At 41.6% G+C, this 17759-nt stretch overlaps 1 protein-coding gene across 1 annotated transcript in view; it reads left to right on the top strand.

Moving 5' to 3' along the window:
• Nucleotides 1-17759, top strand: part of LOC106650515 (division abnormally delayed protein) — a 69497-nt gene that overhangs the window by 8367 nt on the left and 43371 nt on the right. The window contains exon 2 of the mRNA XM_014368553.2: nt 6503-6643. Within this exon, the coding sequence (XP_014224039.1) occupies nt 6503-6643 (141 nt within the window). The remainder of the gene's footprint in view (nt 1-6502; nt 6644-17759) is intronic.

Genomic DNA, 17759 nt, shown 5'->3' with positions numbered 1-17759 from the left:
TAGTGCAATTTGCATGTGCTTTGTGTGATTTATACGTTTATATATGCTATACGGGTATACATATCAGTATACATATATTATATATGTTGGTTGATTTTTTTTTATTTGGCCCACGAAGCTCGAAGGAAGTACCTCGTTATTTCATTTTCTTCTTTTTTTGCCCTCGCTTTGATCCAATATTCATATTATAAAAAGTAGCAACAACGCAGCGCGCGGCACAACGAGCCTTTGGTGTTGATGAGCCTCTCTCTCGTTCGTGTGCCTGCGCGACTATACACTTGCTATACATTATACATTTACGCGCGCACACACACACGCATGACGGCGCGGCAGCGCAGCTCATATTGAATGAACCGAAAACGAAGGAGGAGGTACCTGTTTTGTGAATGATGAGAAAACTATGTCGGTGTTTCGTATTGCTGTCCTCTTTTTCATATTTTTTTTTTGCTTCTCCGCCAAAACGTGTGTGGTTACACATATGGGTTTGGTATTTCAGCATTGTACATATAAACGCGATGACGATGATGACGACGACGCAACTATTGTCATCGTGCATACTCGTTAAAAATAAGAAACGAAAAAACGCACGAGCCGTGCACGCGCACTGATTTTTTGATTAAATGCGCGCTTTTTTATCCGAGGCAGTGCGCGTTGAATGTAGAAAAAAATGAAAATTAAAACTTTTTTTCGCTTCGTGCAGAAAAAAAAATCTAACGGTGTCTGAGATTGCTCTAACGTTACACCTCGGATACGCCTGAGTCAGCCCAACAGTCAGCGATGTACTTCGATATAGTAAACGTTTTGCCAACTCAGCAATTCGACACATAATATATAAAAATAAATATATTTTGTTAATAAAATATAAATCGATTTTTTGTTAATCCATGCGATCGACACTACTGCTCTCTCTCTCTCTCTCTCTCTCTCTCTGCGAGCGCATCGAATTCCTCAATCTCTCTCTCGGCCTCTCAGTGCTCGCGCGTGCACACACACACACAATATATATAATACAAAAGAGAGCGAGAGTTCTCTCTCCCGATTCGGAATAATCGGCGTGCGATCGTTGGGCGCCACCACCACCAGCACCACTTGCGGAGTATATATATACCTTCGGACACACGTGGGAAGAAATATCCTCTCTCTCTCTCTTGCTCTCTGCTGTCCGCGAAACGCTTTGTGCTCGTCCGCAGGCACACATACACTTTCCGAAAAAGGATTCCACTCTATCGTTCGCCTTTGCTCGAGCTCAAGCTCGTTCTCTCTCTCTTTCTGCTGAGCCTGCGCATGTGTATCTCTGCCTGTGACTGTGTGTTTGTCGTCGTCCTTTATTTTTCGCGCTTTATATACCACCTTTTCCTTTGTTCGACTCTTATTTTAAAAAGGTTCTTTCTCTCTTTCTCTATCTCTTTTTCTTTCATATATATACACATATACACGCAAAGAAACTCGTGTATCTTGGTCCGAAAATTCGCGCTTACTTATGTGCATGCAAAGGGCATTATATCGCAAGTTTTACACGACGTATATTATACACTCGCGCGAACCGTACCGTATTGCACTGATAGCAAGGGGCATGAAACACGACATGAATTTTTTCATTGAAATATAGGGAGTTGTTTTTTTTTTATCGATCATTCGTCCATAAAGCTTTGTTGTGCCGTTGAAAGACATTGCACAAAATGACAATTATGCAAATCGCAGCCAGCGAACGTGCATTTATTCTCAAAGCGCGCCAATTAAGACGAGCTTGGAAAAATAGCACGGTAAATCAACGACGAGCTTCGAATTAACGATGAATGAGAAGAAGAGATGCTTCGAGAGCCAGCATGTATACGGATTGATGAATGAAACGCTCCAACTTATTGTTCGGAGATTGTGTCTTTGTGAGGAGCGCCATCGCGTACATAAGATCTGCGCGTGCTTTGAAAAGCTCAAAAAGTCGTCGCCGTCAATGAAAGCTCTCAAGCTAGTACTTGCATTTTCTCACAGTGTACGTGCCTCTCTCTCCGTCATTGAGATTCTTTGTCGGTAATCGCTCAATAAACCTTAACTATTCGATACAAGCTTTTAAATTACTAACTCAAGGGTATATTTTAATACCGTATTATACTTGCCAAACGAAACTGAATAGCTGCTCGGTAGCAAAATCTCAACTGCCTCGAGTTTTTTACATTTATTTGCTGATCAAACAAAGTTCACGAATAAACACGACAGAAAAATATTAATAATTCATTAACACAATCATATATGCGACTTTTTTCAATAGTTGTCCGCCACTCCTTCTGTATCATTATACTATTTTCTTCGTCACATGAAGCTAATTAAATTTAATAACAAGATTTCATACCCAAAAAAGTTGTATAATTGATAAATCCTTCACAAATACGTATTCGCCGAGATTGATCGAAGGAAAATTGAGGGCAACCGTGAGCGCCAATTGCCATTTGAGTTGTATGTAAAAAAAAGCTCACTCGCATTTTATCGGAAAAAAATTGAAAATTTAACACCTGTCAAGCGCGTGTAGAGCTATAAGGCTCGGGGCTCAACAACAAGGCACCTGAAAAAGTGTTACAGCTTTTCGTTATACACCTGTCAATATTACGTCCTGCTGGCTACACTCGCACACACGTATACACACACACACACACGCACTTGATCCAGAAAAAGTTGAAAAGTTGCTTTTGTAAAATTGTTACCGCAACCTATCCGAGGGTGGAAATTATTGCCATAGTTTAGCAATAGTTTGTATGTATGCTTGTACAGAGATATGGAAATCGCGTGATTGATTATACGTGCTTGGAAATCGATCGTGTCGCGCTACACGCGCTCGTAACACGTCTGTATCGATAAGTTGACTGCTCGCTGGCACTTGAAGCACCACGCGCATGATGTATCGCGTGCTGAAGGAGGCAAAATAAAGAAAAAAAGCTGAAAGAGTAAGAAAAAACAAGACTGGCACGGCATAATTTCGTACGAAAAAAGCTTTTGTGAAAGCGAAAGAATTTACGCGGCCGAGTCCTTCGTAATTCAGCAGCGGCGTATAAAGCGTGAACTATGTATTAACGATGATCGAATTCCCTCCTTACACACAAGCGAGTTTTTATCATAATGAGCCCCTATACTTATTTTTACCCTCCAGCGCGTCTGGTATTACTTCTCTCTTACGTGTACTTATAGCGCGTTTAACCGCACGTGTGTGTGTGTGTGTGTGTGTATGCGCGGTTTGTTTTTACTTGTTTTACACTGCACACGCTATATCGCGCTAAAATATTTCGAAAACGAGTATTTTTTTTCTTCAGATTATTTATACATACAAATCAAACGAGTAAAAAAAGACTTGAGATGAGTCGAGGTGTGCGAGAGATAAGGCGACATTAGAGGGCGCAACTCGACTATAATAGATAGCCAAGTGAAACGCTACAGCTGTACAGCGCGAAATTATACACTCGTTACGTATCGTATAAAAATCCAAGGAAATAGCGTCGTTTCGCACGATACTTTTTGCGCTCGCGTATACACTACTTATATACATATAATCCACACGATCTCGCGCGGGGATTGTCTTTTTGACAAAAAATAAGACGATTTTATATATATATAAAATAAAATCCCGCGTACACACATACCGCGTGCGTATAATTAGGTGCGCGCACGCCTGTGTGGAACCTCTCGCCCGTTAATTGCCTCGCGTGTAGATTTAACGACGATATTATACCCGTAGTATTTGTGACCTGCACGCAGCTGGCAATTAATTTTCAATATCAAATGCTGAATTAAAATCCAACTTTAAAGCGGACACGAGGGTATACGAAATTGTATGAATGGTATTCTCTCTCCTTCGATTGGTCGAATTGTGCGCGCCGACCGATTTTTACCTTTAAATTGATCGAGTTTTACTGACAGCTCGCACAAGCAATGCGCAAATATGTATCGCTAATCGTGTACATGATTGAAGAGAAAATTGCCACGGTAATCCGAGTCAGTGGCGCGTTTATTATTATCATCTGTGTGAAGAATGAGATAAAGCGGATGATATTCTTGTATAATGAGCTTAATTAATTGCCTTATATATATCACTGCGCACGCACTCGAGCAGCACTACGTGATACGATGATTTCGATACGCAGTATCGATTCGACGTAATGCTGCCTCTCGGGCAATGATGCTCCGCACATGGTTGCAGCTCCTTTTTTTTCTCTTAAAGTGTGAAAATTGATCCTGATGCAAGAATGCACATCGAGTGCATGTGTGTCGATTGTATTGACCATTCGATCCTCACCTATCGGGACGAAATGCAGTAAATTTTTTGATAAGTTTGATTTTCGAGGTCTGTAGGATGATTCGAACGTACAAGATTGCGTGGCTGTATGTACTGAGATGATAAAGCAGACTGCAAAAAAGAGTATACACGATTCGGGCAAAGTATGCGTTCCCACACGTACTCCTCATGACGCAACTGTCGTTCGTTTTGCAAAACATGAGTTTTGTAAATATTTTTGAAAAATTATAATTTGTTACGCAATGAGCCGTGTTTCAATTTTAGATATAAATGCTTTAAATACTTCTAATTATGCAAAAGGTGTATAAAAACATCTTAAAATCCATTTAAAACGTGTACATTAACTTCACGAAGTTCAATGGTAGTTAAATATTTAATAATAAACGAGTTCAAGCTGCAAAAAGTTCCTTTAAATGATTAATCATTTTTTGTGTAAATTTCAAAGTTAAATTAAAAATACAATCAATGTTTAATTGTACAAGTTTAATGCTAATTCGAATGTTTATTAAATCAATGCTATTGATACAAAAATAAATTTTTAATCTTTTGATTATGAACAATAGAGGGCAACAATTGTTTTGGGAATAGATGTTTTCTGATATACTTTTCTTTTACCGTTTTAACAATTTATTAGCTAGATAATCCTAGAAAAATTTGATTTTATTTCAACTAAAGCCTTCTATAACGCATGTCTAACATCGGTATAATTGATTACTTTTTAATAAGCTATTGGCGTGTTTGATTCTGAAAAGCTCCAAAAAATATTTTTCCAAATTGGTTGAAAATATTATGTTCATTAAAATGATTGAAAGAATATTCAAGAGCTTAATTTAATTCCTATAATGGAAAATTTTCACACGGTTATTTATTTCGTTTAATTTTTTTTAATTACATCTTTAAAAGTGATGTTCTGACAAAGTGTCTGTATTGTTGCATTCCTAAGAGAAAAAAAGAAAAAGATTATATTTCATTTGTTCGGAGTTATCGAGCGAGCCGTCAGCGGCGATTGAAATGGAGTAACGATCGCGCGATCGTAGATATTCTTCATTGCAGGTTGGCATTTAGCTGTATAACAAAGTTAACAGAGCCATCATTTATGAAAAAAATTCCTCCGTGCATTTGACATTTGACGTTTTTTAAATGCACACGCGGGTCTCGCGTTGCGCAATTTAATAGTTTCCGTAGCCCCGGCGTGTTCGCAATCAATTTAGCAACACCAACAGCTCCAACTGCAGTATACATCATGTTTTCGCGCATGGGGCGAGAAAAAAAGAGCGGGCGTACTTTACACTTGCGCGAACGCGCATTAAAAAACATTACACGAGTGGCGCGACTGACTTGTATACACACACACACACACATCCACGCACGCGAAATAAACACGCCGAAAAAGATGAAAATAAAAAAAAATACGATGCACGCGTAAAAATACATAAACCATATAAACTAAAGTACCTCCATATAGACTCAGAGAAATTGAAAGTCTGCGGAAGCCAAGCGCAATACATATAATGTGGAGTCGAAAAAAGGAAAAAGAAGAATGCTATCTTCTTCTTGTTTCACTTGTTCTTCTCGCACAGGCACGTGCTCCTAAATACGTTTGTATGTGTGCCCTCACATGCACCACAGATACACACACACACACAGCCGGGGAGACGTTGAAGCCTCCTTTTCTCGCCTTCATCATCGTCGTTTCTCCTTTTATGTAGCACGGGGTACCTTCTATACATGCATACGTATAGGTATATAATCCTTCATATATGCCGCACGCCAGAAAGGAAATGAAAGGGCCAAGAAGCGAGAATCGCTATAGATGTGCGCATTCCTTGCGTTATTATAATCTCCCTGTCTCTTTCGCTCTTCCTCGAGCTCTCTCTCTTCTCACTGCCAAGTGGCTCGTTGCTCGATCCTTGCACCGGGCGTATATAGGTATACATACACACACCTATAGTTAGGCACAAGAGAGCATGCAAAGTGCCTTTAACAACTACAACTATTATACGATGAATCTGGAGGCACGCTCGCTCATTGCGCGCAGCTCTTTCAATTTTTCACGATCTTTTGTTGTGTTTACCCACGGCTGCTGACCGTCTTTTTTATTATGTGTGTTTTTTGTCGTTGTTGCTGTCCTTGACAAATAAAGATTTTGGCTCGATTCACCAATTTTTCTCCGCTCAGTACTTAAGCTAATACGATGACTTTTGTATATTTTCATATGCGCAGCGATTTGCGGTGGGCGTTGCTGCGATCACGAGACGGAGGAACATCTGCGCCAACAAGCCAAGGATGACTTCTACGACCAGATCCATCATCACAGTCGCAGTCTACTCGGTCTCCTGGCAACTACCGCCGATGCCCTCAGGGGTAAGTGTCTTTTCACCACCACTACTTACCAATATCTCGCGCGCACATTTTTTTCTCATCTCCTTCGAGGGTGCGACTTGCGATCGCTCGCTCCTGCACAACGTTATATCTAACATTTGATGTCGCGGCGCGCAAACTTCGCCCCGTACAGCGAGGCGAGGCTTACCTTTTTTATCTGACATTATATTATATAGGTACGATATGGTCGAGAGGATAAGCATCCCCATTTTTTTATAGCTAATAGTCGAAAATTCGCAATCGTATATGCGAAACGACGCGCCTCTGTGGGGAAAAGAGTTCACGTCACTCGATACCCACACACACGCACACACATACACACCAGGCGACATTTTCCACGTCGCTAAACTAGATCGAGAGCTTCTTAGCGCCAGCTCGGAGCGCTTTTATACCCTCGATCTGTGCAGTGCTGTCGGATTAAAACGTTTCTTCTTTCGCGAGATAAATAACGCTCGAGGCAAGATGTGTGTGTGTGTGTGTGTGTGTGTGTGTGTTTGTGTGCAGAGTGCGCAGACAGCGATGGCGAGTAGGGGGATGCTTGTATAGAATGCTGATTCGACTCTTTGTTTTTTTACTTTGTGGTTTTTACCAAACGTGGTTGTTCCTTCGTTTATATATAGCTGCTTGATCTAATTAACTTTATATGACCCGCTGGTTCACCGCGTGCCTGTTAAATTTTCAAATTAAGCGCTAATCTCGCGCCTTTCGAGGACGATTTTTTTTCGTACAGCAGCTCCATTGTTTGGTGGCTTCGCCGTCGCCCACAAATAAAATCAGCGTCAACAATTGTACGAAAAGCCCTGTTTTGCGAAATAAATTGATAGATATACATCATTATTGTTTCGGCTTTGACACTGATTTTCTATTATAAATAACCGAGCATAAGGGGAAAAGTCAAACATAATTTCGTACGCGTAAGCACACCGCTGTAAATAAGAGGCAAAAGCAGTAAGACGAGAAGAAAACACAATCATTTCTCGCACTCTTAACAAAATAATTTCCGGCTCTTCTTCTGTATACTTTATTCGTACAGCATTTTTTTCTCAATCTTCCTTTTTTCTCCCTACCTTTTGTTGGTCATCGTCGTCGTCATCTCGCACACTTTTTCATCTCTCGACAAAAGGACACCGAGTCTCGTGCCTATTTTGGCATTTGTACTTCCTGCATAAAGCTGCAAGTGCCGATATCGTGTATGTGTGTGCTATGTGCTGCCTGGCGTCTCGAACATCACAGATCTACTGCTTGGCTCTTTTTGTCCTCTGTCTTTTTTACTTGTGTTATATAGGCTTAGAAGGATATTTCGCGGCTTTTTCCTTTGTTACTTCATATAGCACGCGATCCACTGCTGCTGCTGCTGCTGCTGTTGCTGCTGCTGTTGCTGCTGTCATGTTCGTTTTCCTAGAAATTTGCGTGCTTTCTCCTCTCTCTTTCTCATTTTTGACGTGTTATTTCACTTCTTTTTACTCTCGAGGACCGAGGTTTCCGATGCATATGTTACCCTGTGCCTCTTTTTATCCTTGCGGATGCAATTGTATTCTCGTATAGAGCTTAAAATAACTTGGACTTGGCCGTCGCGTATGCGATTTATAAATACACAAAACTGCTCTTTCGCGTGCGATCGGATGAATCGACTTTTTTCTATATTTAATCGCTCGTTTTTTTTATTTTTCCCTTTACCCGTTACTACGCTGTTAAGAAGATTTTTTCCGTCACGTAACTTAATGTGGCCAACTCAACAACGGGTTTTACTAATATTTTGGCAACGATGGTTTTTCACGTATTTCGTATAAATCTTTTAAAATCAACCACACAGTTGCGATAAAAATCCCTGGAGAGTGAAGATTAAAAAATTTCGTCATTATAATCGACAGCAGCACTGCAGCGTAGATGACGATGATGAGCTTCATAAAGCTCTGATTATATATAAACTCTGCGCACGATAAGAACATCAATCAAGCCTTTCTCTCTTCGCACCCTCGTCGTCACCGCCGCGTTCATTACTACACCTTGACTCTCCTTTGAATTTCCCTCGGTGAAGCTCGGGGATTCATCTTTTATGCAACCGCATGTTTAACGCGCTTTTGCCTCTCTCTCTCTCTCTCTCTCGGGCTGCTATATGCATTAAGCTCTTGTGGCAATTTCTTCCACTTGATAATAATTTGCCCAAAGGTGTTTATTTATTCCTCTGTGCAAACAAGAATTTGACGTGCATCTATTAGTCACATTTCGAAATTTGATAAACGAGTTCTCGTTGCTCGATTCCATCATCTATCTTTGATCTGCTCAGGCTTTTATTTCCACGTAAGTAATGAAATATAAATTCACTATTTGCGGCATTGATTGATCCTACAAACGTAGAAAAGCTCGACTTTTTTATATAAATCGCAGTATTATAAGCCGTCAATTGAACTTTCAAATTGCCCATTGCAGCGTTACGTCGCTTTTTGAAAGGTTTGAAAAAGCATGTAGTGATTCACACGCGCAAACTACGAAAATTCAATGTGCAAGCGTTGAAAAACAAATTTTTTTCTCGCTCACGAAAATATAAACAATACTGAGCCGATAGTTCGAGATTGACGCATCCAATAAATATCGGACTTTTGACGTGGGACCTGGGCATATTTTTTCGTACCTGTCAGATGAATGTCCGCTGTGTACTAGCCTCTGCGGCTATTTATTTAAACATTAAGCTTTCGACAGGTTTATAGATCGTTATCAATTTTATTATCCATTGTCGCATGAAATTTGCTTTATAAAATTGCTCGTACTGGTAAAGTACGAATAGGAAATAAAGTGTAAAATGCAGCAAATCCTCCCGGTCGTTGTTCTTTTACTTGAGAGCCGCTGTGTGTGTATAGATTTTCCAGAAGAATTGGTTGCTTGTAAGAGAAAAGTTGTGTACATAGAAACTCCGAGGGGAAAAGGGAAAAGAAGCTTCGGCGCAATCCCTTTCTCCTGGATTCTCCGTGTAAGCCATATCCTCGCACTGTATATATACACCTCTCTCTCTTACTGTATGCACGTGGATATGAAATCGATTTCGATTTGGAAAAGAGGGCGCGATACGAGCAAAAAAAAGTACCGATGGAATGGAGACGTTGTATAGTGTTATATAGCGGTGCAGGGAAGGATTTATACATTCGGGCGAGGAAGGGCGTGATACGGCTCCCTCCCTTTGCTTGTTTCGATGTGTCGAGTTGGATATTAGCTTTGCGTGTTGGAAAAGAATGCTGCGCGCGTGCGAGCCGAAAATCTCGCCGATAAAAATGTGTCTCGAGACAGTTTGACGTAACGCTGGAATTAGTTAGTTGTTGCAAAGCCGAAATGTTGAAGGCATCTCTCTTGGCGTGGATGCAGTACGGCACACATCTGCAGAAGAAAGAAGCGAGACTGTGCGTGTCACCAGATAATAGCCGATCGATATTTGAGACCACGTGAAAGGGCCAAGGAGTGAGGCCATCGAGTCTCGTGCGTGAGACAAATGATTATTTTCAATAGCTTCAGTGACACACTGCTCTCTTTCGTCTATGTCTATGTTGAAAAGATAATGTCTCACTCGCGTCTAAGCATATAGTCGTAGTCTCGCTTGTCACACACAGACAAAACACGCGATTGTTTGTGCACTTGGCGCTGTTAAGCATGAAATTTCGGCCAATTTGCCGGCGGCTCATCTTCTAATGAAATGATTATCGGGCTCCTTTCTTGATTTACACGTAAGCACGTAGACACTCGCATGCACTTTTAGCCGCTTCGAGTCTCTCGTGCAGGTGTCTTAACAATGAAACGATTTTACTACCAAGCAGAAGCGGCCCGCTCGTCCCTATAAAAAAAACCCTGTTATATTATATGTACGCACCTCTGCGCAGCTCTACGTGCAGCTTCGAAGCACAGCATACTCTGCACTTATTTTTTGCAGTAGGCATATAACGGCTTTATTATGCAGCCTGGGAGCGATATTAATATAAAATAACGCTAAGAGAGGAGATTGGGAAATCCGGCACGATGCGGCGTGTCTTCGTGTTGTAGTCGCGCGCGCAGGATGCGTTGAATTATTCAGCGTTATATTAAATTTGATTGATGTATTGTGTTGCGCTGCTGCTGCTGCTGCTACTCGCTCTCTGTTACAGAGTAGCACTGCGTTCATTTGCATGGCGATGGAAATTTATCGCCGCAAACATGTTCACACTTTGTCTGCACTTTGAGCGACTATATCCCCCCACTGTGTATTACCTTGTATGTATGCACGAGCCGATCATTATATGAGTGTTGTTTAAGAAAAGCTATTCACGATTCTTCGCTTCTCCACTCGATCGATCCACTTGTTGTTACGCTCGAGTAAAAAACCAGCTGAATTCGGAAATTCTTCATGGCCATCACGTTCAAGGAGAAACCGAGCTATACATAGGAGAAAAACTACATTTTGCGCTGTGCAGCTGTGAATCTTAATTTTGCCATTGTGTAATGTTTTTGCTCGCGCTTTGCGTGGCTGTATTGTACAGCTTACCTTTTAAAGCTGCTTGCCCGGATAAAATTCTCGACTCGTCTCGTCCGCTTGTGTTTCCCACACGAATTACCGTACATTTTCTGAAAACCAAAGAAAAAACTGAGCGTATCAGCCGTTGAAAAGCTAAACGGCATGTCCGAGGAATGCGATTCGTCGACGCGATCGAACATGTATAAATTATCTACGCTTATAGGACAAGTTTAGCGAAGGCTTATAATCCTAGTGCGCGCCGTCATAAACGGAATGTAATATTCGAGACGTGAAAATTATTTGCGCTTAAAAAGCAAAATTTTCAACTCTCGAAAGCTGCGTTGGCCTACGTACAGGCGTTATTACGAATTCTCGAGCGGAGGCAAAAGGAAGGAAAAATCACGAGTTCTCACTGAATGTACGAAACCTTTTACAAACGTCTGTGCGCGCAAACGGCATCCTTGCAGTCGAGTGTCGACAAAAACTCGAAACTGGACAAACTGGAAGTTATACATACGTATATATTTTTACACCTCGTCTCGTGCGCGTGTCCTTCTCCGACAGCTTATACATACGTACATTGCTCGTTTTTCAATTAAGCGATAATTGATCATTATAAATTTTGCGATCGGGCTTTTATCTGCAAGCACTTGTACAACTGTACGCGAAATCCGTACGGGAATTTAGCCGCGATGCATAAATTTCCCTCGGCAATAAATTTTTCGTTGACATTAACTTACTACCAGTGTTATTATAATTATAAAGCGACAATGCAGTGGAAAACGGGCTACAAGCGCGCGAGCTTTTCGTGCTACGGCTGCTGCTGCAGCTTCTGTCGCGCGTATACCGTCTGCAGCTTTTCAAGCTCGAACCTCTTCAAAGAAAAGCGCTCACTGGGTCAACCTTTATTTTTCTCTTGCTTTCTGGTCCTTTGTCTCGTATCAATTCTCTGGAAAGGTATTTTTGAATTTTTTCTTTCCTGCGAGGCCTCGGCGCGCGCGCCCGCCCGCAAAAGGAGAGGATGATCTGGAACACATTTATTTCTTGCTACGTTTCGCGCCTTTAATATGTATTTGTTCAATCGCGTATGACGAAAGTTTCTTTCTTTTTTTTCGTTCTGAATCGCGAATTCAACTGACCCCGTTTCAGAGATTACGAAATTGTTATGCGATGTTAATTTTTCAAGAACATAAATCTCGGCGACGATAATTCTTTATCCAGTGACAATGTGCGCGACAGAAAGATTTTAAATCAAAAATATTAGCCGAAAGCTTATTATTAGCCAAAGCTCGTTGATTACGCGGTATAGATGAAGCATTCGATCGAGTGATAAAAAAACCGATATGATTGATTAAGAGCATGTACAAAAATAGCATTTATACGCTTTCGTTGTTAGCTACACTTACCGAGTGTATTGTTCAATGGTTAATACTCGAGGCAATAAAATAGGTAGACTAAATAAAAAGAGGTAATTCGATTACTTGGAAAATAGTTGAGGCCTAATTGAATTCATTGGCCTCTTCGCGCAGTTCTTTATACTGTAAGGAGTATCCGGCGAACGACATTGACAATGAAAATTCTCTTAAAAATACCTGAGCCTAGGAACCTAATCCCTTTGAAATCGAAAATCCACGAGGCACTATTCATCTGCTTATGCACATATATACATACTGTTAATTCGGACCATGCTTATCTTGATGAACTTTGAGCTTCTGTTCCAGTCTATTGTTTATTCTGGCATTTGGTGCGCGCGCTTAGGCACATATTGGTGTATGTATGTGCATAAACACACACACACACACACACACACACACACACACACACAGAAACGTTGGCGAATTCAATCTCGTTATCTCTGTTAGTGAATTGCTACCAACCCCATAGACGAAAGGGCTTCCAGTAGATGGGCAAATGGTTGTTTTAATCATTATTACAATTATTTCATAATGTTAGATGGTTATAATTGTATTTTTAAATAACAGAAAGGTAACTTGAATTAAAAAAATAATCATGATTGAATATAGTAAAATAATCGTAATAATCATTCAAGTAACCATTCATCTATCTACTGTAATCCTGTCTATCTATCAAGTTGGTTGCTTGCTCTGGTCGCAGGACTTTTAACATATAGCGCTATGTGTACCTACGCCCCCCCATATGCTTGATGATTCTGCATTTGCCTAAGTAATGGATGCATAAGTGAATTTCGACGAGTGTTTGCTCTCGCAAAAAAAAAAAGGAAAAGAAGAATTTTGTCCAATTTCGAATGCTCTTTAAATATAATGAAAAAAAGTGTCAACCTCTAAGAGTCTTCACGCGCGAATAAAAGCCAGATGTTGTGTAATGTACATGAATCAGTCAGAGAAACGTAAATTTTACCAGCTGCTTGTTCCACAGCTCATATATTTGCCTATGCGCACGAAATTCTGCGTACCTTTCAAATGAAGAGTACGTGCGCGCGCGGGTGCGACAAAACAAAAAGGAAAAATAGCAAAAAAGAAGAAGTAAGATCAAAAAACTCTGTGACCACAAGAGAGTATCATCTCTCCCTCTCTAGCCGTAACGCACGAGCGAAGCATGTGACATGGCGTGATGCATAGACACTCGAACGCTCGGCGTATATAGTCGAGCTGTGGGTTTTTGCACACGAACATCCGGTAGTTTATATGGTACACATAATGGCTAGCGGGAAGGGGGTGGTGGCGAGGTGGGGGGTGGTTAGGGAAGCAGCACTCACTTTTAGTTGCATCGTACGTTTGCACTTCCGACGATTAGACGAGTACATTTGTTCGCGCGCGCGTATTATATAGAGTCGCACGTATAACACGTAGAGAGTATAGCGGTGGATCGGATCAGGAATTGCCGGCGTGCGAAATTGCGATTCGGCCGCAGGACGAAACGAGCGCTGTTTTTTAATTTTTTTCGATTCGACACTGGCTATGGTGTATAATGAACATGGCTCGATCAACAGAAATATTGTAACGAACAAGATTCGCACAAATAGTTCAATCACTATTCGTATAAATGCGTATAGTATAGTCATGTAGAAGTACTAACTACCGCCAGTATTGTACTAGACCAAAATATTCACATCAAATGTCACATTAAATATTTCATCATTCATGATTTGATTAGAGGAAACCTATTATTTTCATCCATCATCAAATCAGTAATAACACAATATTACTCAACAGAGTACAATAAATCGAAATGTACATGATCGATTACAAGAACCTGAATATCTTTTGATATTCGACTAGTTCAAGTTTCATTAAACTTTGTATATAATTATGTTGTTTTTTTTTCAATTTTATACTCGTTGAATTCTTATGATTTATTCTAGTTTTAATCCAGTCCCAAAGAATTGTAAACTTTGGCATAGTCTTATGAAATGACCAGTAGAGAATAATGCATGTAACATTGGCATACAATTATTCGGTGAGCAATGTAAAAATATCATTGGTATCGACTGGCACGATTGGTGAGGGCTACACGGCGGGATGTGCAATGTATGTGCAATGTCGATCGTTATACATGTGCTTGCTGCGGAATGTCAACAGTATCATTTGCGATTCAGGGTCCCATCGGCACGAGCTCTGCCGTATATACGTATCCCTGATTTCAATTAAAGTCAATAGAATAATTTATGTTTTGTCGCATGTGCGCGCTTATATAGTCCTGCACACGAGCTGCTGCTGGCGAGATTCTCGCTGCTTCTTCGTTCGTTACATTATATATATTTTTTGTTCGTAAGAGCGAACAATCGTCGTTGAAATACATAATGTGCAACATCCGCATCGGCGGTGGCGACGTTCTGGGAGAAAAAACAATCAGCCCTCGCTCGCTCGCTCGCTGGAGCTGCAAGAGAGCACGTGAATGAGAAAGTGCCAGGGGTCCAACGAACCGCACACGTAGGTGGCGCGAATATTATACGCTTTCATTCATCCTCTCGCTACTCGCGTCGACGCTATTGTAATATTACGACGACGGGCGTGCGCGCGGTATAAGCGTGTCGTTGCCGAGGTAACACCACGCATCTCTCTCTCTCTCTCTCCCTCGCACTCTTCCGCACTCTCTTTGCGCGGCGCGTCGTATAGCACATATATAAAGCTTCTATGTAGAGGAGGCGCCACGTCGAATTTCGCGCGCCTACACGTATTACGCACGCACACGCACGCACGCGTGGCGCAGGTGTGCCCGAGTTTCATTCATCCTCGCGCATCAAGAGCGCATAGGTAGCTTTTTTCCTCCGGAGAAGTGTCTCTCGCTCGTTGTAAAAATTTATTACGTGCTTCGGGTCTCTTCTTATACGGACGAGGCTTCTTTTATAATGCCCAGATTTATGAGTAACACAGGATGTATGTAGTTGAATCTTTGATTTGTACATCCTTAAAAATAATAAATAAAACGACGAGATTTTAGCAATGTGAAATTTTTTGACACTTTTCCTGGAATGGCAGTAAAACCAAGGATTATAATGCGCGCCTATTGGCAGCTTAATAACTTTATTATTACGAGAGACGCGCCACAGGTCGGCTTGGCGAGAACGGCCATACACGTCGATATACGCGAGAGTTGGCCGTTGAAATTGTCGCGCCGCGCGATGTATTGATCGAAAAACTCGTTCCTCGGCTACAGTTTATTAAGTTTTATACGTTTTCTCGTATCTACCGCTGCGTATTTACAGAGACGCCGTATAATTCATGCGAGCGCAAATGAAAATGATGGTATTTATGAAACGCCTCACCTTTCGACCTTATTTCTATAAATATGAATATTCGTCGGTAAGCAGTCTAGCTATATAAAGAGTCAAAATCATCGAACTTTTCATAGCATTCGTGTATATGTGTGTGTGTATCTTCTCTTTGCTCGGCTATACGCGAGTCTATAATTTTCAATCTGCTGCTGCCTCTGTTTTGCGATCTACTTTCCTTCTAAAAATTGGACCGATGCACGAAAACGGGCCATAAATCTTTAGACCAAAGAGTCGATATATCGATTCTCAACTCTCCTACGAATGTGCTACATATGCCCAGATTGTGTGTGTGTGTGTGTGTTTGTGCATAGGCTTGCGCTTGCGAGCTTTCAGCTCACGATCAATTTGCCTTGGAACATTAATAACGAGTTAATCTCAAACGGAAATTGTTCGTCCGGTTCTCGTCTATCTTCTTTGATGTTCCAATAGGTGTTGAGATTTCAAGTCGATTAATTAAGCTCGTTGCCGCGTGCGCGCGTATGATCAAAAGCGCGTTGCGCACCTCTCGCGAGAACTGATAACGACGGGCCAGTAGTGTTTGCTCTAGCCTCTGCGTTTCTTTAATTACTGGCAAAGAATCTCGAGTCTCCAGCTCGTTTCTTTCTCATTCTCATTTTTTCCTTTCATTTGAGCACACATCCTCGAGAGTTAACTCGTCTGATGTCGCGGAGCTGTACAAGCTAATTATTCGACTCTTTGCTCGCTTCTATATACCTCGGAGCAATTGCCGTTGGTTGGGGCGTCGCGATCGCGTTGCGTAATTCAACGAGAACACATAGAGAAATCTAGTCTTTGCGCGAGTGCACGAGCAGACAGTTATTGTGTACATTATGCACTTCTTTGAGTCTTATCTTAATCGGACGGGTGGGTGGGCGCGAGAGCGGAGCTCTGCACGCAACGTAGCCTAGCAGCCGCGGCTGAGTAGGTCGATCGAAAAGACTTTATTGGAGGCTTTTGTGCAATTGCGAAATTGGAAAAGCGCGTGCGATCGCGTCGTTAAATAAGCGGGGGAGTCGCAGCGGATCATCAACGGCGCACGCGATTCGCGAATCGTGCCGGAATTCTCACGTTTCACGTGGGCCGCCGCTAGCTCGTGCACCGTGCGATGTGTCCTTTATGTTATAGCGCCGCCGCCAGTATCTGACCCAGTTGCGAGCTTTTGACTTTTTAACGCGCTTCGAACTTTATTCACAAAATTTCAGCTCTGGAATACGTAAATTATTACGTGCGTTACTGCAGCACAGTAGTCCTCGGTGAACGCGCGACGAGGGCCCTTCTTATTCTTTCCAGCTCTTTTTTTGTATTATATATAATACCTTTCGTATATACGTATAATAAACGCGTGTAATCGATGCTTTTTTCTCACCGCGGGCTCGGGCAAATCAGCAAAGAGCATCGCACTTACATATACACACACACACAAGTATCGGAACGCGCGCGTGGTACAGTTCCCACGTACCTTTTACACCCCTTCGCATACCCTCGCTCTCTTTTTCTTCATCTTCTTGTGCCAGCTCTCGCTTTTTTCCTTCTCGCTCTCGCAAGGCCCACGCATAACAAGCCAAGCTCTATATACAATCTCTCTTTCTCTCTCTCTTTGGACTTTAACAAGCGCGGCTAAAGCGAGAGAGAGAGAAGGAAAAAAGAAGCGCATTATCCCGCGCGTTTGGCTGTATATATAGTAGTGCTGGATGCATTCCGATGCTAAATGCGCTGACAGAAATGCAGCGAATCGAAAAAGCTGCATCGGGTTTTTGCCCCGTTTTTTTATTTGCTTGCCTCGACGCTCTCGGCTAACGCCAAATTTCGTTACTATTTTTGGGTCTCAGCGCGCGAAAATTTATCATCGAGCTTTACAATAATACGCA

Source organism: Trichogramma pretiosum, unplaced genomic scaffold (genome assembly GCF_000599845.2).
Source record: "Trichogramma pretiosum strain Unisexual culture from Peru unplaced genomic scaffold, Tpre_2.0 scaffold45, whole genome shotgun sequence".
NCBI lineage: Eukaryota > Metazoa > Arthropoda > Insecta > Hymenoptera > Trichogrammatidae > Trichogramma > Trichogramma pretiosum.
This window is presented reverse-complemented; position numbering and strand designations above follow the sequence as displayed.